Genomic DNA, 27,454 nt, shown 5'->3' on the forward strand with positions numbered 1-27,454 from the left:
ACAGGAGGTTCCCTGGGGCTGGAGACGCACAGGTGTGAATCATCAGCAGAGGCACGGTAATCGAAGCTATGGGCATGAATGAGATCTCCGGGGAGAGTCCACGGTGAGAGGGGGGAAAAGCCTGGGAATCGGCCTTGAGGAATAGGAGCATTTGGTGGAGGAGGGCGACCCCACAAAGAAGCCTGAGGAGGAGACCAAGAGACAAACCAGGAGAGTACAGTGTCCAGGGAGTCAAAGAAGCCAGTGTTTGAAGAATGTAGTAATCAAGAGATCTAGTAAGATGAATACGGGGGGGGGCATTCAGTTTGAGATATGGAGGTCATATCTCAAGCATCATGTTCTAGGAGAGCTGTGGGAGGTGAAAGCCAAATCTGACTATTAGAATGAACAAGAGCCCATAGGGGCCAGCAGTGAGGAAGGGAGCCAGGTGGAGGTTGCAGGGGGCAGGTGGAGAGCAAGAGGGGATAACAATGAGTGAGCGGCCTGGGGAATGGAGGATGGGCAGGTGCACCGGCCTGAGATAGGAGGAGGGGGGCTTTCTCTAATGCAGCTGGGGAGAGGGCAGATGTAGGGAGATGTGGGCTGTGCAGGTGGGAGACGGGGGCGTTCCAGTTTGGTGGCTTTAATCCTCTCTGTAAAGGAGCAGCAAGGTCACCTCTGCCATTGAGGAGGAAATGGGCTGGTGGGAGACTTAAAGAGAAAGGGGAAGGTTGGAAATAGCCATTGCAGGGATCTGGTGGAGACACATGTCGAGGGCCCATATGCCGTCAGGGGCTCTGATTTATGGGAACGTCAAGCTGACCTGTGGAGTCACTTGGCTGCTTGAGCACACAAGATGGGAGATAGGAGGGGCGCCTGGCTGGCTCAGTTGGTAGAACATGCGACTCCTGAAAGTTTGAGTAGAGATTACTTAAAAATAAAATCTTAAGGGACCCCCTGGGTGGCTCAGTCAGTTGAGCTTCTGCCTTCAGCTCAGGTCATGATCCTGGAGTCCCAGGATCCAGTCCTATATTGGGCTCCCTGCTCAGCAGGGAGTCTGCTTTTCCCTCTGACCTTCTCCTCTCTCATGCTCTCTCTCTCTCTCTCTCTCTCATTTTCTCTCTCACATAAATAAAGAAAATCTTAAAAAAAAAAAAAAAAGTGGGGTGTTGGCATCTAAGTTGGCCCAGAAGAAAAGGGAAACAAGGAGAAAGCTGATACGTTAGGAGAACCCCAAGAGATGAACAGGGCGGGGTTCTGAGGAGAACCAATAGCTATCTTGAGGTCACATGGGCAAGGTGGGAGCAGTGAAGGTTGTGGTCAGAGATGAGGCCAGGGCCCAGGAAGGATGGGTGGCCTGGGGCGCCTAGCTGGTTCAGTCAGTGGAGCATGAGGCTCCTGATCTTGGGGTTGTAGGTTTGAACCCCACAATGGGTGTAGAGATTACTTAAAAAAAAAAAAAAAAAACTTAAAAAAAAGCATGGGTGGCCTAAATGGTCTGTGGAAGATGGACATTGATATGACGTCAAGGAACTGGCCTGTCTGCGCTTGGATGGAAGTGACCCAGGCAGCTGGCAGGAAGCAGCAAAGGCCGCTGGGAAGTCCACTAAGCTGAAAACAGAGTTTGGCCATTGGTTTTGCAAAATGGAGGTGAATGGTCATTATGTCAAGAGCAGTTGTCGTGGAGTGTTGGCACAAGAGCCAGGGTCTCACACCCAGGGAAGCTGACTGTGAGCATGAGATGGGAGAGGGGAGAGTTCATGGGCTCTTGGGTTTGCTGCGAAGGAGAGCAGAAAAATGCTCAATGTTTCCCACTCTGAGGGGAGTGTGCGGTCAAGGCAAGGAATTTCCCCTAGGATGGGAGAGATCTAAACATGCAAGCTGGTGGGAATGATACAGTAAAAAAGATGGGGGTGGGTGGTGGGTGGTGGGGGAGGGGGAGAAGCAAAATCCTGGGGGAGGGGGAGCTGGAGCTTCCTGCACCCAGGTGGGGATCAGCCCCTGCTGTGGTGGGAACCAGGAGGGAGTGGGGGGCGGGGGGGGGGGGAACAGAGGGAGGACTGTGGATTTGGTAGTGGGGGGGAGGGATGATGGAGTCCTCTGGTGGCTTCTGTTTCCTCGGAGAGGCTTAAGGCCAAGTCATCCCCCCCCCCCCCACACCCAGTGTTCTGTTGAGAAATTAACCCCTGGCTCATTTTCCCCCTTACAGTGACTCATCAGGAAGGAATGAGAGGCATTAACTGGGCTTTTGTGTTTGAGGCCTGAAGCCCCACACCTGAGAGGGTAAACACACTGCTTTGCAGTTTTGGATTCCCAGCTCTTTCTGATAGGCTAAGAGGGAGAACACCAAGTATCTCAGGGAGTTCATTGGCCAAAATGGAAGAAGAGGGGGCCAGGGGTCAGGCATTTGCTATCCCCCCGGGATGTGGCCTCTAGGAAAGTAGCTGTGTAACACCAAAAATGCCAAGATCTCAAGCCTGCCACTTTGAGCGTCTAGGGGGAAAGGCCCCCTTGAAAGGGCCTGGAGGGAGGGAGAGGGGGGGCCCCTTACCAAAGCCCATGCTGGACAAGGGAGGCCCTGCAGATGAGAGCATGCAGTGGAGGCCCCACAGCAGGGACAGCTGATGGCTGCAACAGTGCAGTGGCCTGAGAAAGACTTCAGCCCTTCCCGGCAAAGCTGTGGAGCCCACGGGGCACCTGGGTGGCTCAGTCAGATAAGCATCTGCCTTCAGCTCAGGTCATGATCGTGGGGTCCTGGGATCGAGTCCTGCATCAGGTTCCCTGCTCAATGGAGAACCTGTTTCTCCCTCTCCCTCTGCCTGCTACTCTGCCTACTTGTGCTCCCTATCCCTCTGCCAAATAAAAAAGCTGTGGAGCGCAGACTGACCATTTGGGGGTTAGGCAGCCCCTGGAGTTTTTACACAATTGGAGGGAGGTGGAGGAGTGTTGTGAGTGATACGGAATTCTTACAGATCTGCTGGGTAGGGACTCAAGCTGAGGTTAATCTGATTTAGATGGACTAAGAGATGTATTTACAACATGAGTTTGAGGAGTGCATCCGGTGGGCCCGGGCGCTGGACAAAGGGTGAGCAGTGAGTGGGAGCTGACATCTGGCTCTCCCCTCACCCTGCACCCTGGGGCTGAAACACAGCAGACACAGAACTACCACGTGGCACCGCTCGGCCTTCACAGATGAGCACAAGGACGTCCCTCCCCGCCAGGCCCGGGAGCAGGGAGGCAGGTCAGTCCCACACGGACCCGGTGCTCAGAGTCTGGCAATCTGGACAGAGCCTTGGCTCCTCTCCTTCCGTAGCTATCACGCACTCACAGGCCCAGACACCTGAGGTCCTTGCCTGTGTGGCCCTGGGGCCTGCAACTCCCGTTTCTCCACCTTGGCCTAGCGTCCGGTTGCATGTGAGGCCCCAGGCTGGCTGCACACGGCTATCCTCGTGCCCTGGCTCAGTCCACACTTGACCGCAGGAGGTACTGAAAGATGGGTGAGCAGGGGACCAGAGCCCAGAGGGCTGTTTCCAAGACCACTGTGTCCTTGTGGAGGCTGAAGAAGAGCCTGGTTAGCACAGCGGAGAGTGGGGTCTGCTGGCTTCCACCACAGGCCTGTAAAGGCCCTTGCCCGCCCCATAAAGGCCCTTGCCCACCCCTCCTCCAAGTGGTGTATTCATAGACCAGGCTGGGGTGGGCGGGAGGGAACTCAACAGCCGGAACTTCAGACCTCGTGAGGTCCAGGCTAGCTGGCATGTGGGTCAGCAGACATCACAAGCCCCTCTTGAACCTATGCTGGGCCCAGGTAGGGATGAGATCTGAGGCTTGGTCAGGGAGCTTTTTCCCTCCCTAGTCATTATGTCTGATGGATCCCTGAGCACAGAAGAGGAAAATTGACCTTTCCACTCCTCAAACAAATACCTATGGAACCTACTGTGAGTTAGGCCCTCATGTTGGCCACAAGGATATGGCAGTGGACAGCACAGTCTCATCCCTCCTGCCCTCAAGGAACCCACACTTTGTGGGGTGTTGGTATCTAGCACTTAGCTTTTAGGCAGGGGAAGCCCTCAACCGAGCCAGGGATTAAGAATGGCCTCCAGGGGTGCCTGGGTGGTTCAGTGGGTTAAGCCTCTGCCTTTGGCTCAGGTCATGATTCGGGGTCCTGGGATTGAGCCCCACATCGGGCTCTCTGCTCAGCAGGGAGCCTGCTTCCTCCTCTCTCTGTGCCTGCCTCACTGCCTACTTGTGATCTCTCTCTCCGTCAAATGAATAAATAAAATCTTAAAAAAAAAAAAAAAAAAAGGCTTCCTGGAGGAAGCAATGGCTATAAACAGGTTCCAAGTTACCTACTTAGGGGCACCTGGGTGGCTCAGTCGGTTAAGCATCTGCCTTCAGCTGAAGTCATGATCCCAGGGTCCTGGGATGGAGCCCCAGCCTGGCAATTGGGCTCCTTGCTCAGCGGGGAATCTGCTTCTCCCTCTGGCTGCTGCTGCCCCGCAACCTCCCCCACCAGGCTTGTGCTCTCTCTCTCTCTCATTCTGTCACAAATAAATAAATAAATAAATAAAATCCAAGGTACCCTTTAAGGAAGAGCAAATTTTTTTTTTTTTAAACATTTTATTTATTTATTTCCTTGTCACAGAGAAAGAGAAAGCACAAGCAGGCAGAGGGAGAAGTAGGCTCCCAACCAGGCAGGGAGCCCGATATGGGACTCTATCCCAGGACCCCAGGATCATGACTGAGCCAAAGGCAGATGCCCAACCGACAGAGCCATCCAGGCATCCCAGGAAGAACAGATCTAAAGGGGGGTTCCTTAATGACTATGTGCAAGGGATTTTATGACCAACTGGTTTTGTATGGACTGAAACCCCCAAATCAGAAACTCTCTCTCTCCACCCCCTCACCCCTTTCCTTGTCTTTCCCCCTACCTCCCCCCCCTTTATGTCCCTCACAGAGCCACGTGGTCTCTAGTCCCTTTTGATTTTTCAAGATTTGCAGGACTGATGACTGATGGGATGGGGGTGCAGGAGAAAAAGAGTCTGTGTTTCTGGCCCTGTGACAAGATGAATGAGGATGCCATGGCCTGAGATGGGGACTCCTGAAGGCCTGCAGATCGGGGGTAGGAGAGAGAGTGAATTCAGTTTACCCAATAAACGTCTAGGAAGTGGTATGGAAAAGGTTCTCGGTTAGATGAGAACTGAAAAAGAAGAAAATAAGAAGAACTGGGCCAGATGAGAGGCCCAGACTGGAGACAGATTGGAAGCCAACAGCACACGGTTGACGGTGGCCAGGATGGTCCAGGGGTAGGAGCGGAAGGGGAAAAGCCACGTCCTAGGATAGACCCTGGGAGGAGCAGGAGATGGTAAAAGAGATTGAGAAAGGGTAGCCAGTGTGGAAAGTATAGGCCAATGAAGCCCAGGGGAAGTCAGCAAAGAGCAGGCATAATTGGCTAAAAAGTATATGTTTTTAAATTTGGAAATCAAAACCAAGAAACTAAACGGGCTCCAAACTCAGAAAACCAGGAAAAATGTCTAAAGATACATAAAATTTACAATGCCTCCCCCGCAGTACACCAAAATTACCAATGGGTAAAAAACCACTGACTGGGAATACTCATTTTTGATCTATTTGTCATGAGGATCTAATTGTTTGCCCAGAACCACCGGAGCCAGTCCATCCCCTTCTCACACACCAGGGGGCGCACATGCACTGCTTCTGAATCCAAGTGGGGGCAAAAGCAGGCAGTGAATTAGATGAGAACCAGAACTTGACCCCTCAGCCCAGATCCCTAACCACCACCTACCTCCAGCCCTACCCTGCACATTACCCCCTGGATCCAGGAGCCTCAACAATCCCAAGCTTTATTTATTTCTCACCTGACCTCCAAACTCACAAAGGTATTAGGGAGACCCATACCCGATCAGAGACCCTGAAGGGGTCTACTGACTGAGGGCAGTAGGGGCAGGTTCCCATCTTTCCCAGGAAGGAGATGGTTCTGTGGCTGATTCTTAAATGGTGGTGATATGGACTGGGAGAGTGAGTCTGGAGCAGATGGGGAGGGGGTTGTTTTCGTGCCAAAGGGTGTGGCTTTTGGTTTGGAGCTCACCAAGTACCCCTCTGAGTTGGGACTTGGAATAAATCTTCACATAAGCTGTAGGTTTAGCCCAGAAATTTATAAGGTCAGCTTTTGAGTTTGTTAGGAGAAGTCATAAACTCCGTACCAAGGGTGTTTTGTGTGTGTGTGTGTGTGTGTGTGTGTGTGTATTTTGAAATCAGGTTTGGGGGACCAGTGAAAGACTTGATTCAGATTCACCGTTGGAACTGCTATAAGTATTAGGGTATCGGCCAGCCTCTGGTTGGGGTTGATATCAGGTCAGATAAGTACAGGGTGAGCACGGGGTGATTTGTGTGGAGTTTCCGCAAAGCCAGTCTCAGTAATCTCGCGTTCTAAGATTATTATTAAAGTTGGGGTAAGTTAGGGTCTTAAATTGCCCCAAGGATTTGTGTGGTTTAAGGTCAGTATCTGTGGTAAGGTCCTTTTCTGATGACCCAATTCAGTTGTGGAATCGGGAATCCCAAGGCAGAAAGTATTGGTGTTGACCTGGGACTCAGAGTTTTATGTAGGTATGTAAGTTTTGTGTTAGTTTTGGGGTTCAGAAGAGACTACTGGGGTTTTATGTAAGTCTTGGGTGCAGAAGAGAGTACTGGGGTCCATAGCAAGGTAGCTGTTGTACTTTAAGGTCCATGTAGGGATCTGGGGATCAACATTAGTGCTGGGGTCCATTTAAAGGCCAGAGTTGGTGCTGGTGTCACAATCAAGTTTAGGCGGGTAGAGATGATAAAGGGGTTTAAGACTCAGAACTGGTATTTGGGGTCAATATGGGGTGCAAATTAAAATGACTACTTGTGCCACTGCGGGGGCAGATTTAGGAGTTTGGACTCCATATTGTGTTTGGAGATCCATCTGGGCTCACTATCAGGTGCAAATTTGTAGACGGAGGAAATGTGGTCCTAGAGTAGTTATGAGGTTCGTATTATGAGTGGGAACCACTAATAGGATCTGGACTTCTTGTGGGGGTTTGGATCTGTCCATGCTCGTTACTGGGGTTCTGGTCCAATATTGGAGCTCCAGTCGGTTTAGACTCAGGGCTGGGTTGTGGCCTCGCTGGGCCTACGCGGCTCCTCCGCTCGGCGAGTGAGAGTGCACGAGGGGAGGGGCGGCACCGGGGACGCGCACGGCAGGGGCAGGGGCGCGGGCGCGGGCGCGAGCGGGGGCGCGCGGCTGGAGCTGGCGCGGGAGCGGCGGGAGCGGTGGCGGCGGCGGCAGAGGCGGCGGCTCCGGCTCCGGCTCCGGCTCGGGCTCCGGCTCCGGCTTGGGTGGCGGTGGCGGGAGTGGGACCCGGCGGCGGCGGCGGCGGCGGCAGAAGAGCAGCGGGAGCAGCGGCCCCAGCGGCTTGGGGGGGGGACATGCGGACCGACGGCCCCTGGATAGGCGGTGAGTGACCCCCGGGCCCCCCTCCAGTCCCCTCCGCGTCGGTTCCTTCCCGGCTCTGGCCGCCCCCTCCCCGCGTCTTCCGAGCCGGGCTAGAGGCGCCGCTTAGGCCGGGCCGCGCCCCCACCTGCCGCGCCCGCAGCCTCGGCTGGGCCCCCCCCCCACGCCGAGCCTGGCGGCTCCTCCCCGCGCTTACCCCGCGGCAGACGCCCCCCCACCCCGCCACCGCCGCCGGCTGGCTAGCTCCTCGCCGCCCCTCGCCGCCCCCCTTCTCCCGGCCCTCCGCGCCGCACCTGAGCCGCAGCCCGCGCCCCCCAGTGCAAAGTTTCCCTTTGCATTTGTGCTCGGCGTCCTCGGGCCCGCCTCGTCTCCCCCCTGCGGCGCGGCCGCGCTCCGGGGGCGGCCCTCCACCTCCCACCGCCACCCCAGCCCCGGGCGGGTCCAGGCCGCGCCCCCGCCCCCGCCGCACAGGCGCCCCCTCCCAGCCGGCGGGGGAGCCGCAGCCGACGCGCCCCCGTCTCGCTCGCGGCCCCGGCGCACGTGCGGGCCCGGGGTGCGCCGGGCGCGAGTTTGGAGCCCCCCACCCGCCTCGGTCGCCCGCGCGGTTAGGGGAGGGGCCCGGGCGGGCTGTGCCCACCCCCACCCCGGCGCGAAGACCTGAAGGCCCCAGAGCGACCTGTCCCGGGAGGACGTGTCCACTCGGACCCGCTCCGGAAAGTTCACTCAGTCGCCGCCCTGCGTCCCGTCCCGTCCCGTCCCGTCCCGTCCCGGTGTGCCCCGGTCCTCATCGCTGTGCCCACGTTTCAGGCTCAGCTTCTGCTTTCCTCGGTGTCTCGGCCTCGGTGCCCTTCAGTGTCTCTGTATCTCTGTCTCCCTGTGTCACTGCCTCCCAGACTCACCCCCCGCAGCCCCAGGGTTTCTCCCGCTGTGTGTGGCTCCCTCCCCGCGTCTCTCTGTTCTCCCTCCCCATCTCTGAGTGTGTCTGTCTGTCTCTCTCTCTCTCGTCTATACTGGCTTTTCGATGTCTCTGTCTCCCACTGACCAGGATCTCTGCCCGCGCGCTCTGCTAGGCCCCCTCCTCATTTCTCTGGAATGCCGCCTCTCTGGTTCTTCCACCCCGGGGTGGGGGAGGGGCTAGCCTTTCTCCCCATTTCCACAACACCCCCCCAAACCGCGCAGTGCAGGGCCCCCCAAGGTGGAGCAGATTGGGCGGTAGGAGCCCGGTACCTGAGCTGTGAACTGGAAGGGAGGGGAGTCTCTGGATTCCCCTGAGGGCGGCCAGGCAGAGCCTGCGAGGCTGGACTGCTGAGTGTTGGTGATGAAGGCTCTGCTTTGGTTCCTGAAGAGACAAGGGCAGGGATCCAGAGTGACCTGGTGCGCAATCCCGCCAGAAAATCCAGGAAAGTGCACTGGGGTGGAAGGCCTAGGAAAGGATCCAGGAGGATCTTTCCAGGGGATCCTCAATGGTGAGGGATCCCCTGGGAAGGGATCTGCTGAGAGATCCTTTGGAAGGCATGAGAGATCTGATGGGATCCAGAGGAGGGTTCTGAGAGGAAATCGCAGAAAATTCTATGCTTGGCACCTTATTAACTCTTGCTTCAGGGAACAAGAAAATCCCTGTTTTTCCACTGATTATATGAATGAGCCTAGGGCTTCAAGAAGGAGCAGGTGTAACTCCCTAAGCACAGCCTCCAACATCCGCAGCCCCAGGCACAGGCCACACAGTCTCTCTCTCTCTCTCTCTCTCTCTCTCTCTCTCTCAAACACACACACACACACACCCCTTCATTCCCGCACTCAGCTTCCCTCCCCACCCCTTGCCTTCTTGCCCTCACTCTTGCACACTGGGGCCTGCCCAGCCCCTGGAGCGCAGGTATCTCACATGCCCATGCTCCGCTCCATGTGCTCACTTGTGCCCTCACAGCACCCCTTCACACAGCCCGGGGAAGGGTGTGTGCACGCTCACAGACTAGTCTAGCACACTCCCCTGCACACACTTTCTTGTACATTTTGGCTGGCTCAGTTTCCCTCTTATGATCTGAAATGTGTCTGCAGGTTTGTTTTTCTCCCCAGTTGTTCTCTTTCCTCTTTCTTTTCTTTAACAAGGAAATCGCTTTCATATGATTCCTTCCTTCCTCCTTGTCCTTCCTCCTGCAGCTCCTGGCCTCCTCTGTTCTCCCTTGTTCACACTGTGAGCATGGGGGTGGTGTCTGGGGCGTTGATTTGGGGGCTGTTGAAGCAGTTGGAGGGGAATGGCTACAGTAAGAGTAGATGGGCTGGAAAGCTTTTCTGGGGAATTGGGTTGATATGCAGCAAAATGCAGGCCCTGGCAGTTTGTGATCTCTCCACTCTCTCCCATCAGCCCTGACTAGTAGGAGTTCAGTGTAGGGGACCCAGGCCTCTTTGATGGAGACTGTGACATATGTCCTAGCTTCTCCACTTTCCAGCTCGTTCTTCCCTACACCTCAGTTTCACCCCCTGTGAAATGGGACAGCTAATCCGACCCTGACTGGGTCCCCAGGCCATTGTGAGAATCCAAGGGGCTGTATGGCAATGCATAATCAACAATGGCTGGCCCGCCTTGTGTGACTGACACTGTTGTGTGCTTGGGTCAAGCTTGCAGCTAGGGCCCTGCCCTTGAGAAGCTCATGGTCCCTGGGGAAACAGATTGCATCATGGGAATGCAGAGCAATTCACTAACCTCTTATTGATTGCCGACTGTGTGCCAGACACTGGGCTAGGCACTTTCAGCCAGGCTGCCCTGCTTCCTAGGGGACTAGCTAGGACTGCTAGGACTGCTGTATGGAAGAGGCAGCCCTCCCCAAAGGAACTGCCGAGGTTGAGCTCAGCATCAGCTCATCTGAAGCAGCTGCGGTCCCGAGCTGAAGTCACAAGGTTGGGGAGTTTAAGGGTCAAAGTCAGATGAGTTCCAGAAGAGACTGAGAAGGGGCTATCTGAAGTGGGTTTTGAGGAACGAACAGGAGTTTTCCAGCTGGACAAAGAGCTCTCCAGGCAGAGAATATAGTGTGAGTGAAGACTCAGAGGTCTTGAGGAATTCTAAGGTATAGCAGATCCCAGAGGGCCTTTAATGTCTTGTAAGTAGCTGTAACTTTATTCTGAGAACATGGAAGGGAGACGCCGAAAACTTAAAGCTTGGGCTGGGGCCGTGGAATGTGCTAGGATCTTACTGACGTTTCCAGAAGAGGATTCCGTGGCTGTGGGAAGTGGATGGACCCAGAATGCCCGGTGAGGAGGGTGCGAGTGAGAAGTGATGGTGGCTTGGATAGGGCAGTAGCATGGAGCCATCAAGAAGGCACATTTAGGGCGCCTGGGTGGCTCAGTGGGTTAAGCCGCTGCCTTCGGCTCAGGTCATGATCTCGGGGTCCCGGGATCGAGTCCCGCATCGGGCTCTCTGCTCAGCGGGGAGCCTGCTTCCTCCTCTCTCTCTCTCTCTCTCTCTGCCTGCCTCTCGGCCTACTTGTGATCTCTGTCTGTCAAATAAATAAATAAAATCTTAAAAAAAAAAAAAAAAAGAAGGCACATTTATCAGGACAGAACAATCTATTGGACGTAGAGGTAGAAGAGGGGAAGGAAGATGTAGGGGTCCAGGTTCCTGAGAGTGACTGGGTGGGGCCTTTATGCCCTGCAACGTCACTGAGCTGGGGATGGGGAGGAGAAGTAGACTGGGGGGTGGGGGGAGATAATGAACTTGAGGTCATGGTTGGACACGATGTCTTTGACATGCTTGGGATATTTGAGTTCCTTTGTGGGCAGGGGAAACATCCAGGAGGGGGCTCTGGAGTTTGTGAGAGAAACCTGGGCAGAGGAAGGGCAGAGATGTCTCTCAGAGAGTGCTGGGCTGTGCTTGTCAGTGGCTAGGGCAGGTTCTGGTTCCAGACTGCTGAGGCACCCCTCCGCTGACTAGCAGTGTGACCCCGAGCAAGTTGCGTAAGTCTCTGAGTCCGTTTTCTCCTTTGTCAGGTGGCGTATGAGACAGTTCCAAGCCCGGTGGGGTTGTGGTGAGGATTAAGGTTGGGTATGCAAGAGGTGCTTAGAACAGGGCCCGGCCTCTAGCGAACACGATAACTCAATGGTATTAGCAGCCAGTCCTTCTGGTAACCATCAGCGGAGGTGGTACAGACCCACGTTCCTCAGACGCATGGGGTGAGGGCTGGCAAGGGGGTGACTTTAAATCAATACCGTGTTAAGGTGAGGGCACCCGCTCTCCTAAAGTATTTGCTGTCCTGAAGTGAGGTTCATGGGTTGGGGGAGCTCAACCAGGAGAGCGTCTGGCCCCCAGCCGCCTGCCTTCGTTGTCGTCCGTGGGAGCGTCTGTGGGAGCGTGTGTATTGCTAGGATGTGTTTGTCCTTCTGGTGGGCTGGAGTGAGACTGGAGGCCTCAGTGTGCCCCATCCCCACTTCCCCCCTCCCCGCCCAGGCGTTGGGTGTCTGATGAGGTGCGTCTGAGGTCTGGATGCGCAGGTCTCTACGTGTCCTTCACCTCCAGATCTGAGAACAGGGGCGTTTGCTGCTCAGCAGTGTTTTGGCTGCTGCTTCTGGGGACCGTCTCCGGTGTAGCCACAGGACCTGCCTGGGCGCTGCTCTGGAGGGGCCACAGCATTTCTGGTCCTGCTGCCAGGCAGGCATCCAGGTGTGGCACATGCCCGAGAGCCCTCTGGGTGGGTGCCAAGGCCTCTTACCTGATCCTGATCGTTGCCACCCCCCTCCGCACTTCCGAGGCCTTTCTGGGGGCCAACGAGGGATTCCAGACTTGGGTTCGGTACCAGTTAGGCCCTTTCTGAGGAGCTCTCCAGTTGGCCTTCTGGGTGTGTCTGGTGGTCCTGATTGTTCTGGGTTTGTCCCAGGATAAGTGTAGCGTGGTTCTGGGAGCTGCTGCAGGTGAATGTGAAGGGTGATTCTGATTGCCTGTCCAGGCTGTTTTGGGGCCTGTTTGATCCTGGACTGGTGTGGTACCAGGTACTGTTCTGGCTGTTCCAGAATCCTGCCCTTCTATGTGCTTTAAGGTCTTCCCCAATGCAAAGTTTTATCTGTTCTCTGACCCACCCACCTCTGGGCCATTTTGAACATATACCTCTTCCAGGTGTGACTCCTGGTCAGTTTAGGTCCATGCCCCTAGTGCCAACTGGCTTAGGGGACCCTCCCCATTCCCTGCCTCAGACTCTATCCCTCTTCCCCTGGGTCCCTGAGCAATGGAGGAGCCAACAGCCCACATCTGGAAGCATGAGGCCCCGGCGGGTGTCCCCAGACAAACCAGCCTTTGAGTCTAGGACGTGGAAGCTGGTTTGTCTGGCCAGACCTGCCTAGCAGCCTATGTGCTGGGAGCAGCGGCCACAGGGAACGCTGTAGAAACTCAGTGGACCTGGGGAGGGAGGTGCACAGCCCTTCTGAGGGTCAGGGCTATTGGTTCGGGCAGGGGCAGGGGCCAATGGCGGCCCAAGAGGGGGTGAGCTACAGGGTCCGCCCGGGACAGTGGTGGGTTGGTGAGGCCCGTCGTGGTCCTTTATGATGGCCTTTCCATCCGTGAGGACATTCTCCGTGGTGGCAAAGGCGGTCAGTCTCAAGGGAGGACAGTTTCCAGGTGCGGGAGGCTGGCTGGGTGTTGTTGGCGAGGCCACCCTCTGACCCCCATCCCTGAGTGTCTGTTTTGGGAGAAGGCATGGGGCAATTGCTGTGTTCCAAGTGGGCTCCGTGGCGCCAAGTCACTGAGCGGTGGCGAGGTGGTGACAAGACTGTGTGGGCATGTCCGACCCCCCACCCCCACCTGGGCTGGCGCCCACGCTTCTGGAGGGAAGAGCCAGGCTGTGTGGCTGTGTGTGTGCCAACGGAGGAGGCATCCAGGGGCACACCTTCATTTTAAAAAATTATAGAGAAGCAGAAAGTCAAAAATAAATATTGCTGCTGAAGCTTCTTTGAGGGCTGCGCGTATGCTGGTGTGGTTCTTCCGAGCTAGGGTATTCTCTGTGCGCTCATTCATGTATTCATCCACTCATTCGGCATATCCTGGGGGAGCACCTACTACGTGCCTGTTCTCTGCTGGGGGCTGGGGACACGGAACTGAGCCGGGCACATGCCCAGCTTGTGGTCGTGACTCGGCCACCACTCAGCAATTATATAAAAAAAAGAAATTCGCGGGGTGCCTGGGCAGCTCAGTCAGTTAAGCATCTGCCTAACTGGTCATGATCCTGAGGTCCTGGGATCGAAAGCCACGTCAGGCTCCCTGCTTGGCGGGGTGCCTGCTTCTCCCTGTCCCTCTGCTGCTGCCCCAGCTTGTGTGCTCTCTGTTTTTCTTTCTCTCAAATAAATAAAATCTTTTTTTTTTTTTAAGATTTTTATTTATTTATTTGACAGACAGATCACAAGTAGGCAGAGAGGCAGGCAGAGAGAGAGGAGGAAGCAGGCTCCCCGCTGAGCAGAGAGCCCGATGCAGGGCTCGATCCCAGGACCCTGGGATCATGACCTGAGCTGAAGGCAGGGGCTTTAACCCACTGAGCCACCCAGGTGCCCCAAAATATTTTTTTTTTTTAGATTTTGTTTATTTGACAGACAGACAGAGAGATTACAAGTGGGCAGAGAGGCAGGCAGAGGAGGGAGATGCAGGCTCCCTGCTGAGCAGAGAGCCCGATGCGGGACCAAGTCCCAGGACCCTGAGATCATGACCTGAGCCAAAGGCAGAGGCCCAACCCACTGAGCCACCTGGGCACCCTTAAAATCTTTTTTATAAGTTAAAAAAATATTGGTGACTTTTGTGGCCACTACTCCTAGGCAAAGTCCAAGCGTGTAGTCTGGGACACCACAGAAGATCTCCCTGAGGAAGTGCCATTGGCTCCGCAATCCACGGGGTGCTTGGCAGAGGCATTTGGGCAGCGTGTTTTGGGCACTGACAGGGCTGGAGACTGCACAAAATAGAGCACATTTGAGGATCAGAAGAGGAGGTTCTTGTGGTTGCCTGGCAGGCCAGAGCTGGGGGTGGGGCACAAAGGTGGGAGGGGCCTCTGCTCTGCTGGAAGGGTCCCAGAGGGGTCTAACTGGGGGGGGGGGGTCGCTGGGGGGCTAGCTGCAGGATTGATGGGGGCTTAGTCTGCGTGTTGCTTGCGGCATATTTGGGTACCTAGAAGAAAGCCCAGCACATAGTAGATGCTCAGGAGTCTTGAAAAGAGTGAGTGAGCGAGTAGAGACGATGGGCATTTTTACTGAATGGGGAATGTCCTGCATGAATAGTTTCAAAACCTATTTTTTTTTCCCCACCAACAGATTTTGAATGTCTTTCTGTGTCACTATCTACTCTGCTGTGCTGACATTCTTGGTGTTTTCTCGTGCTTTCCTCTCTCTCCAGGAAGGAGCGGAGACCCTGGTACCCTCCCCTCAGTGCTGGTTGTCCAAGAGTGACTGACGTGAGCAAGCAGAGATCTGGTGAGTGTGCCCCAAAAGGTGGCAGGAGTGGGGTCACAGAGGGGTCCTGTGGCCAGGCTGAGTGGCTGGGACTGTGATGCAGGCTGGCAGGGAGCCGTGGAAGAGTTGCCACTGGGTACATGACACGGTCCGGGGTGCACACGGCTGAGGGATGCTGAAGGACCAGGGAGGTGGTGATGGAGGTGGAGAGAAGGGACGTGAGTGCCATATAGGGACATGGACGAGATGGGACATGGCGAAGGGCTGAATGTGGCACATGAGCGGGGAGGGGAGGTGTGAAGGGTGATGCCTGGGTTTCTGGCCAGAATGCTTGATGGAGGTGGGTGGGGAGTGATATCCAGCTCGTCAGCTGCTGTAGGTGTGAAATAGGCTTCTGGGTGACGTTCTGGGACTTAACACTGGTATCTGTCTGCTTCTCCATTTGTTCCCGTCAACTGGAGGCTGTGGTAGAGAGAGCAAGGCACTCCCGAGATCCGGGCACTTCCTTCCCTGTCTCTTTCACTTCTCTCACTGCCTTTCTGCGGGAAGCACAGAGCAGGTGGGTTGGGGTTGGAGATAGAGCGTGGTGAGCCTTGGGTGTCCAGCTAAATAAAGACTCTAGACTTTTTCCTGTGGGTGGTATGGAGACATTGAAGGTCCATGCGTGGAGAAGCATCAGCCGTGCGTCCGTCTCTCCGCTTGCCCACCCATTCAGTCCTGAAACACTGTCCATGCATCTGCTAAGGAATCAAGCAGCAGAATGTGCTGGAGGGCCATGACTGCCTTCACGTTCTTATAAGCTGGGGTGAGGGAGCTTGTTTGTGGGCAGGGTGGACGGGAGCAAGCTGAGGGAGGAAGCCCCCTGAAGAGGGCCACGCTCCTGGGGTCTCACTGGCATGTGGTGGTTGGAGAAGAGCAGTAGAGCAGTGCAGATTCTTTGTATTTTTTTCTTTAAAGATTTTATTTATTTGACAGAAGGAGACACAGCAAGAGAGGGAGCACAAGCAGGGGGAGTAGGAAAGGGAGAAACAGGCTTCCCGCTGAGTGGGGAGCCCGATGTGGGGCGCGATCCCGGGACCCTGGGATCATGACCTGAGCTGAAGGCAGGCACCTAACCAGCTGAGCCACCCAGGTGCCCCGGGCAGTGCAGATTCTGACTTACTGCCTAGTTGGTTGTGTGGGGAGATGAGAAAGGAGAATTTGAGGAGGACTGACTGGCTTGGGGGACCAGGTATGTGGTAGTGCCTGTCACTTAGAAGGGGACCAGGGGGTGGGGATGGTTCTGGGGAGGATGAGTTCTGGTTGGGCCATTTTCCCTAAGCTCCTGGAAGGCCCAGCCCTTGGCTGTCTTGTTCAGGGCCCAGCAGGGCCCACTGAATAGTTCTGCACAGTCAGCGGATCAGAGGGGTCATGAGAGATGGGTCTGGCCTAAGCAGAGAAAGGGAATGAGCATGTATTGGGGATCTGCTAGAGGCCAGGTCCTATGCATGACGAAGTGGGCATTGGGATAAGGTGGAGGGTGCAGCAGGAAGGCTGTGTCACAGGTGGGAAAGGCCGGATGGGGAGGCATGTGTCCCTTCACCTGTCCATCCTCAGATGTTGGGTCTGACCTACCTGGGAGCCCCATTCGCAGCAAAAAAGGTGCCTGAGAGCAGAGTTCTCTGTCTTGTAGGGAGGCCACTTGCTGATGGCCTATGTGAAGGGGTGTGGAGGATGTCCTGTAAGTCCTGGCTTCCAGAGGCAAGGCTGACTTTGAGAGGGAGTGGGACATGCTCTACGATCCTGAGGCCCGGGGACAATGGATAGAAGAGTTAAGCCAGACTGGGATGTCTTTGAGTGGAGGGCCCAAGGTGCTCACTGGCTTCTGGAGTAGGCCCTGGCCTACATCAGCAAAGGATCTTGCTGTCTATACCAGGGTTTTTCAACCTCAATAGTACCAACATTTTGGACCAGATAATTCTTTGTTGCAGGGGGCTGGCCTATTACTGTAGGGTATCTGGCAGCATGCCTTGTTTCTGCCTGCTAGTTGCTGGTAGCACTTGCCCCTCACCTCCAGTCTTGGTAGTAAAATATGTCTCCACACATTGCCCGTTAGTCACACGGGGGTTGGGGGCGGCTACAGAATCACCTTGGATTGAGAACCCCCGTTCTGGGGTGCCTGGGTGGTTCAGTCGTTTAGCTCAGGTCATGATCTCAGGGTCCTGGGATCGAGCCCCACATTGGGCTCCTTGCTCAGCGGGGAGCCTGCTTTTCCTTCTCCCTGCCTCCTCCCCTGCTTGTGCTCTCTCTCTCTGTCAATAAATAAATAAAATCTTTAAAAGGAAAAGGATCCCTGGTCAACACCACCTCTTGCTGCCTTCACTAAACTTGGGAGGGTCACTTGGGGGACTCATAGGGATGCGTCATTCGAGCTGAGTTTTGAGGGGTAAGCGCGTGGCTGGGGGCAGGAGAAGGGTGTTCCTCCCGGTAGGGGGATCAGCAGGTGCTGAGGCCTGGAGGTGCTGGGGAGCACTCACCCCAGGGAGGTTCTGCTGCCTGAGGGAGGGTGCCAGAGGGCTGGTGGCTTGGTGGGGCTATAGCTGTAGGCAGGTGCCTCTGCTGGACCTCCTGCCGCTTGGAGAGGCTCTGGGATGCACTTCCTAAGTTCCCCCTCCATTCCCCAGGGAGCCCAAGGAGCCCAGGGCTATAAGAGGGTAGGGGGCCCCACTGTGGGAGAGTGGGCCGGCTGTTACAAGCTATGCTTACAGACTTTGGCCACCTGGCCGGCTGAGGGAAGCTGCCTACTGCTGCCTGCCGCCTTCCCCAGGGTTGGGGTCGAGGCTGAGGCTAATTTATTCCCGTCATAATCCCGCGGTCGGTTTGGTGAGAGTTGGAAACATGTTGGTTTTCCTTCCCAAGTGTAACAAGGCCTGTTTCCGCCTCCGCGGCTGCTGCTGCAATGCCACGCAGTGAACTGTCCAGGACATGACAAAAGGGCTTGGTTAGCTGCCCGCGGCTTTGAACGTGAGCGGCTCCCGGCTCTCCCTGCCCTCCCTGCCCTCGGGCTTCTCTTACCCAAGCATTGGTCTCTCCCTTCGGGGGCCTTGGGGACCCCTCCTCCTGTTGATGTCCATTTTGGGGCCCCAGCCTCCAGGGAGCCAGGGTCCTGCTCTGGGGGTAGGGAGCCATAGAAACAGGTGGTATTTGGAGACTAATTAATATTTGTGAATAATAACACGTGCCCAAGGGAAACAAATCAATCTGTGTTTGCATATTCATGAAGAGGACTCAGAATGATCCCAGCTGTTCTCCAGCCAGGGATACCCCCCACCACTGCTGTCTCTGGTGTAACATGGTCTCTCAGGGCTGGAGGGACCCATTGAGGCTGACAGGGGTGCTTAGGTCGGGCTGCCTGGAGGTGACATGGCCTCTGTGTTACATATATTTCCAGGACATTCTTATTTGAGTCTTGTGGCTTGGTGTGGTGCCTGCCCCTTCCTTTTTCCTCATAGCAGTGATTCGCAGGCTCTTTGATTTTGCAAACCAGTACACTTTCCAGAAGTACTTGGGGCTCAGACACGGGAATGGCAATTTTTTATTTGGCCAGGTAAGGATGCTATAGAAAATACTGCTATCTGCTACCATCCTTATTGCACACCAGAAAGGACATTTTAACACCAAAACACAATTTGAGAATAAAGGACAGTTCTTCCCAAGAAAGGGCATTTGCCAGCCTTACACTGACGTAGCAAAGGAAGGATGTATCCAAACCATTCTGAATGTAGAAAAATTATACCCAACTATATTCCTATAATGTCAGACGGTAGGGGGCTGTTTTCCTGCCCCAGTATGTCAGTTGGTAGGACCAGTGGGCCACAGTGCATTTCAGAGACGAGCCTTCGTTAATGTCAAGAGCTCAGGCCTTGTTCTCGTCTCAGTTGTGAGAAACAGACTCAGCCAGCCATGCTGCAGGGAGTGGACACTTGGCTCTTAACACTGTCACACTGGATTCAGAGGGTGCTCGGCGACCCCAACAGGGTTAGCATCAGCCTCACCTCCCTGCTCCTTTCCCACCTTCTCCCCACAGGTGACCTGGAGCACTCTGGGGTGGGGACAGGGCCAAGGTCTAGATTAAGGTGAGGCCCAGGCATCCAGGACTTGGAGGAGGGGGGCCCCGGGGCTGGGGGCCGGCTGCATTTCCAGAGTCGGAGGTGGGCAGCAGCTCGCTCTCGCTAGGAACTGGTGACCCGAGAACCCCTGGCTTAGATGGCAGTATGGTTGCTGCAGCAGTCCTCTGAGAATGTGTCTTTGCCCGTGTGTTCCCAGTGTTTCCAGTCTCTGGGTAGCTGTGTCCTTGTGTCCACGGACCTCTGGGAGAAGCTCTTTGGAGAGGGAATGTCTTTGTTTTCAACTTCTCTACCTTCGTCTGTCCTGCTTTGTGTATCTGGATAGTGTGCTAATATCCCCAATTTAGATACACAAGGGCCCTTGGAGTCCCCAAGTCAGTGTCACTTGTCTTTCTCACACTGGGGAGGGGCTTATCAGGGGCCCCGATTCTTTTGACACCCATGGCCAGAATCATATTCTAGACTGCACCACAGGACCTCTGTTCTGGAGTTAGGCCCCCTTGATGGCTGTCCTGGGGACTCCCGCCCCTGTAATGTCTGTCAGGTAGCTCCACCCCCAGGATGTCTGCACCTTCTGTCTACTCTCCTCTGATGTCTGGATTGGACAGCCGCACCTCCACAATGTGCCCACCCAAGGGTTTAGGGATCTGATTCCCATAGCCAGACAGGGATATGCCGCCATGAGACGCGTGCTGGGGCGTTCCATGCGCTGTTTGCCGGGCTGTGCGCTTGTGCCTCCATGATCTCCCTTCTTTGTACCTTTGTCACCTTTAGTTCATACCAGGGAGATCTGCCCCCATGTTGTGAGTTCCTGTGGCTTCCACCCCCATGGGGTCTGCCCCAGGGAGGGGGCTCCAAGCCTCTCTGTGAATATGCTATCGTTGCACACTGTGATACTGGGACTAGCCCCCTCTGCCCTGTCTTTGGTGCAACAACCCACCCCTGAGCTGTAAACCCATGGTGTCTGTACCAGGGACGATAGGATGACGTGTCAGGGGGCCACAGCCTGGCCAGTTCGCTGCTGTATGTCTGCCTTAGAACTTGAATTCTATTCTTGGTGCCATGGCTTCACCCCAGCACTGTGGCATCCATGCTCAGTGGGACTTCTGTCCCAGACCAGCTGTACCAGGCATCATGGTAGGGACCCCCTCTCCTGGTCTCCACCACCAGAACTTTGCAATCCCTGAGGGGAACCCTAGGCATGGTGTAAATGGGACCGGATGCCCACTGTGCCCCTTCAGCTCTTTTGCCTTTGCTTCTTAGTTGCTGTCTAAGGCTAGTAGCCAGCTCTTGGGACAAAGGACATCTCCCGCACTTTGCCCTCTGTGCTCAGCCCCGACCCCACTTCCCAGCCCTGCCTGTTTTGTCTTAGCACCTCTGCTTACCTACTGCCCTCCAGTCTTCTGACCTCTGACTGTCCCCGTTGAGAAAAGAGTTCGAGTTCCGGGCAGGAGCAGAGCCGTCTTCGAGCCCGGCCCCGGCACTTCCTTGTGAATCCTCCTACCACTGTGGGCCAGCTGGGAACTGAGTCTAACTTAGACTCTCCCCCCAGAATCCCTGGGACCACTGTGGGGTGCCCGGGGGTGTTCGTCATCACCCCGACCCCTCTGCATCCTGCTGTGCTTCCAGAGCATTATCAAGGGACTTCTCGTGTGCCAGCCGCCTGCTCAGAGTGAACTGTGAGCAGTGCTGGTGGGAGCTGTTGTGGATTCCCTGAAGCCCCCTGCAGGGGCATCATCAGGGCTGTGGAGTGACAACAGTGCCGTCGGTGTAGTCAGTGTGCTGTGGCCGTGCTGAGACTTCACACAGGTGCCTGGCAGACTGGGAGGGCACACCTGCCCGAGGAACCCTAGGAGCAAAGGCCTGGGAGGCGTTCCACCAGTCCCAGACACAGCCTTCCCTGTGCACAGGTGCCTGGCTCAGGCTGGCAGGTGGTTCTGAGCAAGCAGCTCCCAGAAGCTGGATCCGCCCTAGGCCACTAGGGCAGGGGCAGAGGAGGTGCGGGTGGAATCTGAGGGTCCACCACCCCTATCCCCATCCACACCAGGGCCTCCCTGGGGTTTCCTCTTGGAGTGGGAAGATGCCATGGGAATTGGGTAGGACGAGGGTGGCCAGGCAGGGCAGCTACGACTTGTCAGGAGCATGTCCTGGCGAGCCTGGACGGGCTGTGGCTTTGGCTTCAAGCCTCTGATACCTGGATTCTGTCTGCTGCTAACAAGTCTGTGCTCTGGGGCCTGTCCTCAGCATGCGGGGTCTGGCCCACTCCTCCCTCCCTGCGGGGGCGAGAAGAGACAATGGGTCCCCCTGGCTGGATGGGTCTTCTACCTTCTCACTGCTCCCTGTCTCTGTCTTATTTTGTTTGGTCTGTATGTCTCTGTGTCTTCTGACCCTGTTTCGCCATTCGGGTCTCCTAATGGAGGCAGGTTGGAAACTCAGTCTGGGACAGAACAGCCCTGCCCATCCTCTGGTCTCAGTGGCCCCCTGCCCTCCTACTCAGGTTTAGAGAATGACCTGAAGGCCTCTTGTGCTGTCTCCCTATGGTGTGACTGTTGGGTTGTCCTTAGGGTCACTGAGGTGGGGGGATCCATGAGGAGCCTGGGTGGTCATCGCACAATCCGAGGTCGAGGAGGGGGCTGTGTCGTGGAACCGGGCTCTGGATGGTCAGTGAGGATGAGCGGGGTCTGGGTGGTGAGTGGGGGCTAGGAGGTGGCACAGGTGGGTGGTAGGGGCCTCGCTGGATACCGGCTAACTGGCTGTGCCCTTCTCTCCATCACAGGTTGATTGTTCTGGGCTGTGGCCGGCCCTGGTGCTGGGGCCCTGGATGGCCCCTGAGCCAGCTCCAGGGAAGACGATGGTGCCCCTTGTGCCCGCGCTTGTGATGCTTGGTTTGGTGGCAGGTGCCCATGGTGACAGTAAGTCTGACCCGTCAAGCTGTTCGTTCCTCCTAGCAGGATCCTAGGGTGGGGGATAAGGGGCAGCTAGGGCAGCTACTATAGGAAGCAGGATCCTTAGACACCCCCCTAGGCCCCCTGCTGTTAGAGAACCTCCCCCAAGAAGTACTTCAGCACTGTGCTTCCTAGTAACTGGCCTGTGGAATGCCTGCATGTACCTTAAGGCACTCTAGGGTGGGGCATGGCTAAGTGTGACCCCATTTTATGGAACGGGGGTGAGACATGTCCAGGATTCATGTGGTCATCGGGTGACGTGCTTAGGCGTGTACTGTGTCTGCCACTGCAGATCTGTCCAGAAGATGCAGTGTGAGCTGTGTCAGAGTTGAGTGGGAATGGGAGGGGTGGCACACAAGCGATGTGCACAGGTGTGTGAATGGGACACTGGTGGAGTCCACAGGTCCAGGGAGTGATCAGAAGCCAGAGGCCCCATAGCCCTTTCCCTGGGCTGGACCCTGGGGTTCAGATGTGGGGACACTGAGCCCCTCCTTCCCCTTCCCACTGCCTTCTAGGCCAAGGGGCAGGAGCCCTCTTCCCCAGCCTCTCGGCCTAGGGAATGCAGGGAAGATTGCACCTGGTCAGTAGGAAGCTGGGCTGTGTGTGTGTGTGTATGTGTGGAAGTGAGATTGTCCCCTGCCCAAATCCAACTCCGAACTTTCATCCCTTTCCTGCTGCCCTTCCCCCTGCCTGGCACTATGAGACTGGCCGCAGCCCGCCCCGTCACCATGGTTACCACTGCTTGGTTACTGGTGGGAGGCGGAGCACAGGGCAGATTTAGCCAATCTGCACACGGACTGGGAGGGGTGAGGTCGGAGCCAAGGTCCCCGGGGAAAGGGGCTGTTCCCAGCCTGTCCGGAGCCCAGAGGTGGCCAAAGGCCAACCTGGGGGTCAGCGGGCCATAGGGCTTCCCTCACCCCCCCAACTGCCAAGTATCTGGGCACAGATCTCTCTCCTTGCCCCACCCAGGAGGTCTTTTCTTCTAACGGCTCATTAATTATTCAGGACCAGATCCTGGAGAGGGGTGGGACCAGGGCACCCCGCCCTTTGTCCTCTGAGGCTGGGCCCTGGTGGGGCTAGTAGGGCCAGGGAAGGGGAGCCTGTTCCCCCTGAGGGTTGGGGGAGGGGGCAGTGAAGGTCAGTGGGAGTTCTGAGGTGCAGGCCCATGTCTGGGAGGGGGTGATCTCCAGGCCTGGCTGGGGCTGCTGGGGAGAGCTTGCGCCCACATGGGCAGGCTGGGGTGGAAGTCACTGGGTGTGGCTCTGACGTTGGCAGGGTGGCAAAGGCTTGTCAACACTCAGGTGTGGACAGTCGCTCTTGGACACTGAAGTACTGTCCTTGCTCCCCGACCTCACCCTGGACAGTCTCATGGCCTTTGGACAGGAGGTCGAGGGCTAAGGGAGGAGCACCCAGCTGGCCTTGCAGACAGCACACCCTGGGAGACTAACTGCTTTCCCTTCTTCCTGCAGACCAAACATGCCCTGACGCGCCCCCTCATCCCCCCAGACCTGTTCCTCTTTCTGTGTTCACTCTCCTGGCGAAGGCATCACCACCCGCCCCACCTCACCCCCCCACCAAGTCAGAACCCCAGGGCCGCCTCCCTGTCTCATCCCCTATGTCCAATCGATCACCAGCTTCTGTTTCTCACTTCTAAATATCTTTGGAATGCATCCCCCTTCCCCTCCACTGCCTTCACCCAAGCCACCCTCAGCTCTTGTTTGGGTTTTTACACAAAGTTGCCTCCCCATGGCTTCCCTGCCTCAGTTCCCCCCATAAGCCATTCTTCTTTCCAGAGTAAGAGTCTGGTTGAAAACGAAAGCCTATGTTGCCCCTCAGTTTAAAATCCCTCACTCGGGGCGCCTGGGTGGCTCAGTGGGTTAAGCCTCTGCCTTTGGCTCAGGTCATGATCTCAGGGTCCTGGGATTGAGCTGCGCATCGGGCTTTCTGCTCAGCAGGGAGCCTGCTCCCCCCCCCCCCCGTCTCTGCCTGCCTCTGCCTACCTGTGATCTCTCTCTCTCTGTATCAAATAAATAAATAAAATCTTTAAAAAAAAAAAAAAAAATCTCTCACTCTCCTCCCCTGTTGCCTCCAGGATCAAGCTTAGGGGTCTCAGTGCTTCTCAAGGCTCTGCATTTTCCAGCTTCTTCCAGCCTCATCCTTCACCCTGCGCCCCACCCCGCGCCCTGCCGTGCTGACTTCTCTGTTGCCCATACACTCCCCAGGCCCCTGTTCCTCCTGATGCCTCTGCTCGGAATACTCTTCCCTGACCAGTTCCTGTACCCTTCCTCCAGCAGTCTGGAGGTTGGGTCATGGGCCACTTGGGGGGCAGAGTGGAACAATATTTGGAGCAGAGTCCCAGAACCTCCATGCTGGTCCCCTGAGAACCCAAAGCCCAGGGTCTGGAAGTTAGGAACCAGCTGGAGATGCTGAAGTAGGGTGAGTGGGGCTCTGTTCCCAGGCAGAGAGCCACGGGAGAGCGGCCTGGGCTGGGAGCCGTGGGGACCTGGCCCCTGTCTTACAGACAGACCACCCTATGCCATGTATGCTTTTGGAGCTATACCCTTCCCACCGTGGCCAGGCTTAGGGGCTTGGGAGCCTTCTAGGCAGGGGTGACTGGCCAAACGTGGACGGAGCTGCCGCAAAAGGTAGGGCAGGCGCCCCCAGAGAATTGACGACCGGAGCAGTGAAGCGCGGAGCGGACAAATGTGTTTCTATAGGCCTCTTAACGAGACAAATGAATGGGAGCCCTGGCCTCTGAAGGGAGCGGAGGGAAGGGGGTGGAGAAGCAGCTGCCAGGAGTTAGCCCAGAGGCCCCAGCGTTGCTGCCGAGTCAGCGCAGTTGGAGACCGAGGCACGCGGGGCTTGGGCAGTTCCCCAAGCGCAGGGCTTTGTGATTTCTCAGGGAAGCGGCTTGTGGGGCTAGAGGCAGTCCTGAGCAGGAAGAGGTTTCTCTACTGCCCTAACATGCAAGTCAGGTGCCAGGTGGCTGCACAGGCCTGCCTTTGACCCCGCAGTGTGAGGTCTCTGGCCTGTGCTCTGTTGGGGGGCAGCACTGCACAGAGGTCATGACCTAAGCCCCTGGTGGGGGCACTATGAGGCTTCCTGGAAAAAGGGAACCCTAAAGGGTGACTGGACATTTGCTAACAGGGGGTGGTGCCTAATGGGGTGAGATGTCGGGGCTGGGGAAAGGAACGGCCCTGGGCTTCTCCATGGAGCTCAGGAGAGAGCCACAGGTTGAAAACCTTTTGTCCCCAGACAGTGTGGGACAGAGGCAGGGATGCAGCACAGATGATCAGCTTTGAGCGGGGTCCCTGGTTACAGCCCAGGGACTTGGAATCCTAAGAGTGCAGAGCAGGATGCCCCACTGCGGGCGGGGTGGGGGTAGGGTATGGGGGCAAGGGCCCGTGTAGCTGAGGGGGTGTGTGTCCTGTTCTACCCCTGCCCTGCCAGCCTTGTGGTAGGCAGGGCCACCAGGTAGGTAGGGCCTGCTGGCCTGCCTAGATTCTGCCCTCTGTGGCACTTCCAGCAGATTGCTTGCTCTCTCTAGGCCTGTTTCCCTATTGCACAACGAGAGTAATCATTCCTACCTGGAAAGGTTAACTGAGGTCCCATGTTCAAGGCACCTGGTACCTGGTGTGTGGTCCCTCGATCCAAGGCCATGACCCGGGGCTCCCTGTGTGTCCCCTGGGAACTCAGGGCTGTCTCTGAGCAGGATCCCCTCTGGAGAGTGCCGGGAGCAGTCATAGGAGCCAGAGTTAATGAGTCCCCAGCTCATTAGACCGTTCAGGGCCTGGGAACTCCACCTCCAGGAGCTCCCTCCCCTGCCTCGCTGTCCCTCACTCCCTTGTGGCTGTGTGTCTGTTTTCTGCTTCCGTTTACACCCATGTGCACGTGTGTGTATGTACTCCACAAGGAAAGCACGAGATAGCAGTCTGTCTCCCGGTGGAGGAGCCTCCAAGGGGGCCCACTTTGGCTGGCTGAGCACCCGTCACCCAGAGGCATGCCCACCCCCTCCCCAAGCTAGCCCACTGGCTTCCTTTATGAGGCCACTCATTCCCACTATGCCTGGGCTCAGTGGCCTGCTTGCACAGAGTGTCCCCGGACATACTCTGGGAGCTCTGCCCAAAGAGATGTATGGCGCCCAACCTCCATGCAGTGAGGAAGGGGTCAGGAGGGGTACAGATAGTCAGAAGTTCTTCAGACCCTCTCTGAACACCAGCTGAGAGTTGGCAGGAGGCCGAATGGTCAAGTGGCCTGACGTTGATGGCATGCCGGTGGCGGTAGTCAGTCTGTGTAGCTGTGATCAGTGCTGGAATGGGAACCCCAAGTGCTGCCGGACACAGAGCAGGCTCCCACAGGGAGTGGGGTACAGGAGAGGGGCAGGGCACACAAAGGCAAGGAGATGTCCATCGGCCTGCCCTGTCGGGGCAAGTCCCCCAGGGCTGAGCTGTGTGCCAGGCACAGTACTCGGCCCATGGTAGGTGTTCGGTTTGGAAAGAGTCAAGGAAGGTGAGCCTGGAGAGGTTAGCAGGAATGCGTCTGGGGGACGGCAGCAGGGAGACTGCAGTCAGCACAGAGATTATAGCTGGGGAGAGACCTGGTCAGATGTGTGCTCCCCAGAAGTTGGCTTATGGAACCAAGAGGGCAAGGGCTCAGCAGGGCTTTGGGACAAGGACAAGCTGGGCTTTGGCTGCAAGGTGGGTGCGGAGACCCTGGGTGGGAGTGGGAGTGGGAAGCTGAGACCGGAGGGAGGGGAAGTCTGCCCCCTGGGCACCAGGCTTGGGAGGTGCTGCCTGTCTGGCCGGTGGGTGGGCTGGGCGGGTCACTGGCTCCTCTCCAGCCTCCAAGGGGGTTCTGCCTCCTCCGTGGCCCTAGGCCTTGGGCCCCGTCCAGCCTCCATACAGTGCTCAGGCCTTTTCCCTTCTCCCTGCTCTCTCCTCTCTTATGACCCGGACCTGGCTCTCCTCCCCAGCTTCTGGCTCTTTGTTTGGCGGGGAGGCCCCTCCCCCAGGCGCACTCTCCCGGCCATTCCAGTTCAGCAGGTTCCAGCCTCTGGTTTCTGCACGTTCAGGCAAGAGCCCAAGAGGGTTTGGTTTCTACCCTGCGCTGCTCTCCCTGGTGGAACAGGAATCCCCCTGGTGTGGAAGGGACTGCAGTCTCCATCCTCCTCAAGCATTCCCTTGTCGGGTCACTCCTTCATTTGTTCCACACCCCTGTGTGCCAGGAGCTAGGTCGGGCACCGGGGACAGGGCAGGAAGCAAAGCAGGCATGGTGTCTGTTCTGCCCTGGGATATTGTTCTAGGTGGGGAACCAGCTGTGAGCCACATACTAGCCCCAAACATAGGAAAAGTAATAACCTCACACACAGACTATGTAATAAGCTGGAGCAGTGCTATTACAGAGGCAGAGGGAGTGACCAGAGAGCTTCAGACCAGGAACTGAGCTAATGGAGCAGGAGACAATGACAGGGAAACCAAGGAAGGTTTTCTGAGGAAATGATGCTTAAGCTGGGAACGGGAAGG

General features: G+C 56.4%; 1 protein-coding gene across 11 annotated transcripts in view; it reads left to right on the forward strand.

The window, feature by feature from the left end:
* The first annotated feature begins 7,277 nt into the window (after positions 1-7,277).
* Positions 7,278-27,454, forward strand: part of PTPRF (protein tyrosine phosphatase receptor type F) — an 86,892-nt gene continuing 66,715 nt past the window's right edge. For 9 of the 11 annotated variants that reach the window (XM_059137968.1, XM_059137970.1, XM_059137975.1 and 6 more), the window contains exons 1-3: positions 7,278-7,474; positions 14,826-14,902; positions 21,764-21,899. In XM_059137968.1, the coding sequence (XP_058993951.1) occupies positions 21,809-21,899 (91 nt within the window). In that variant the 5' untranslated portion in view covers positions 7,278-7,474; positions 14,826-14,902; positions 21,764-21,808. The remainder of the gene's footprint in view (positions 7,475-14,825; positions 14,903-21,763; positions 21,900-27,454) is intronic. The other 2 variants (XM_059137971.1, XM_059137979.1) reach the window with 1 other exon arrangement.

This window comes from Mustela lutreola, chromosome 10 (assembly GCF_030435805.1).
Source record: "Mustela lutreola isolate mMusLut2 chromosome 10, mMusLut2.pri, whole genome shotgun sequence".
Taxonomy (NCBI): domain Eukaryota; kingdom Metazoa; phylum Chordata; class Mammalia; order Carnivora; family Mustelidae; genus Mustela; species Mustela lutreola.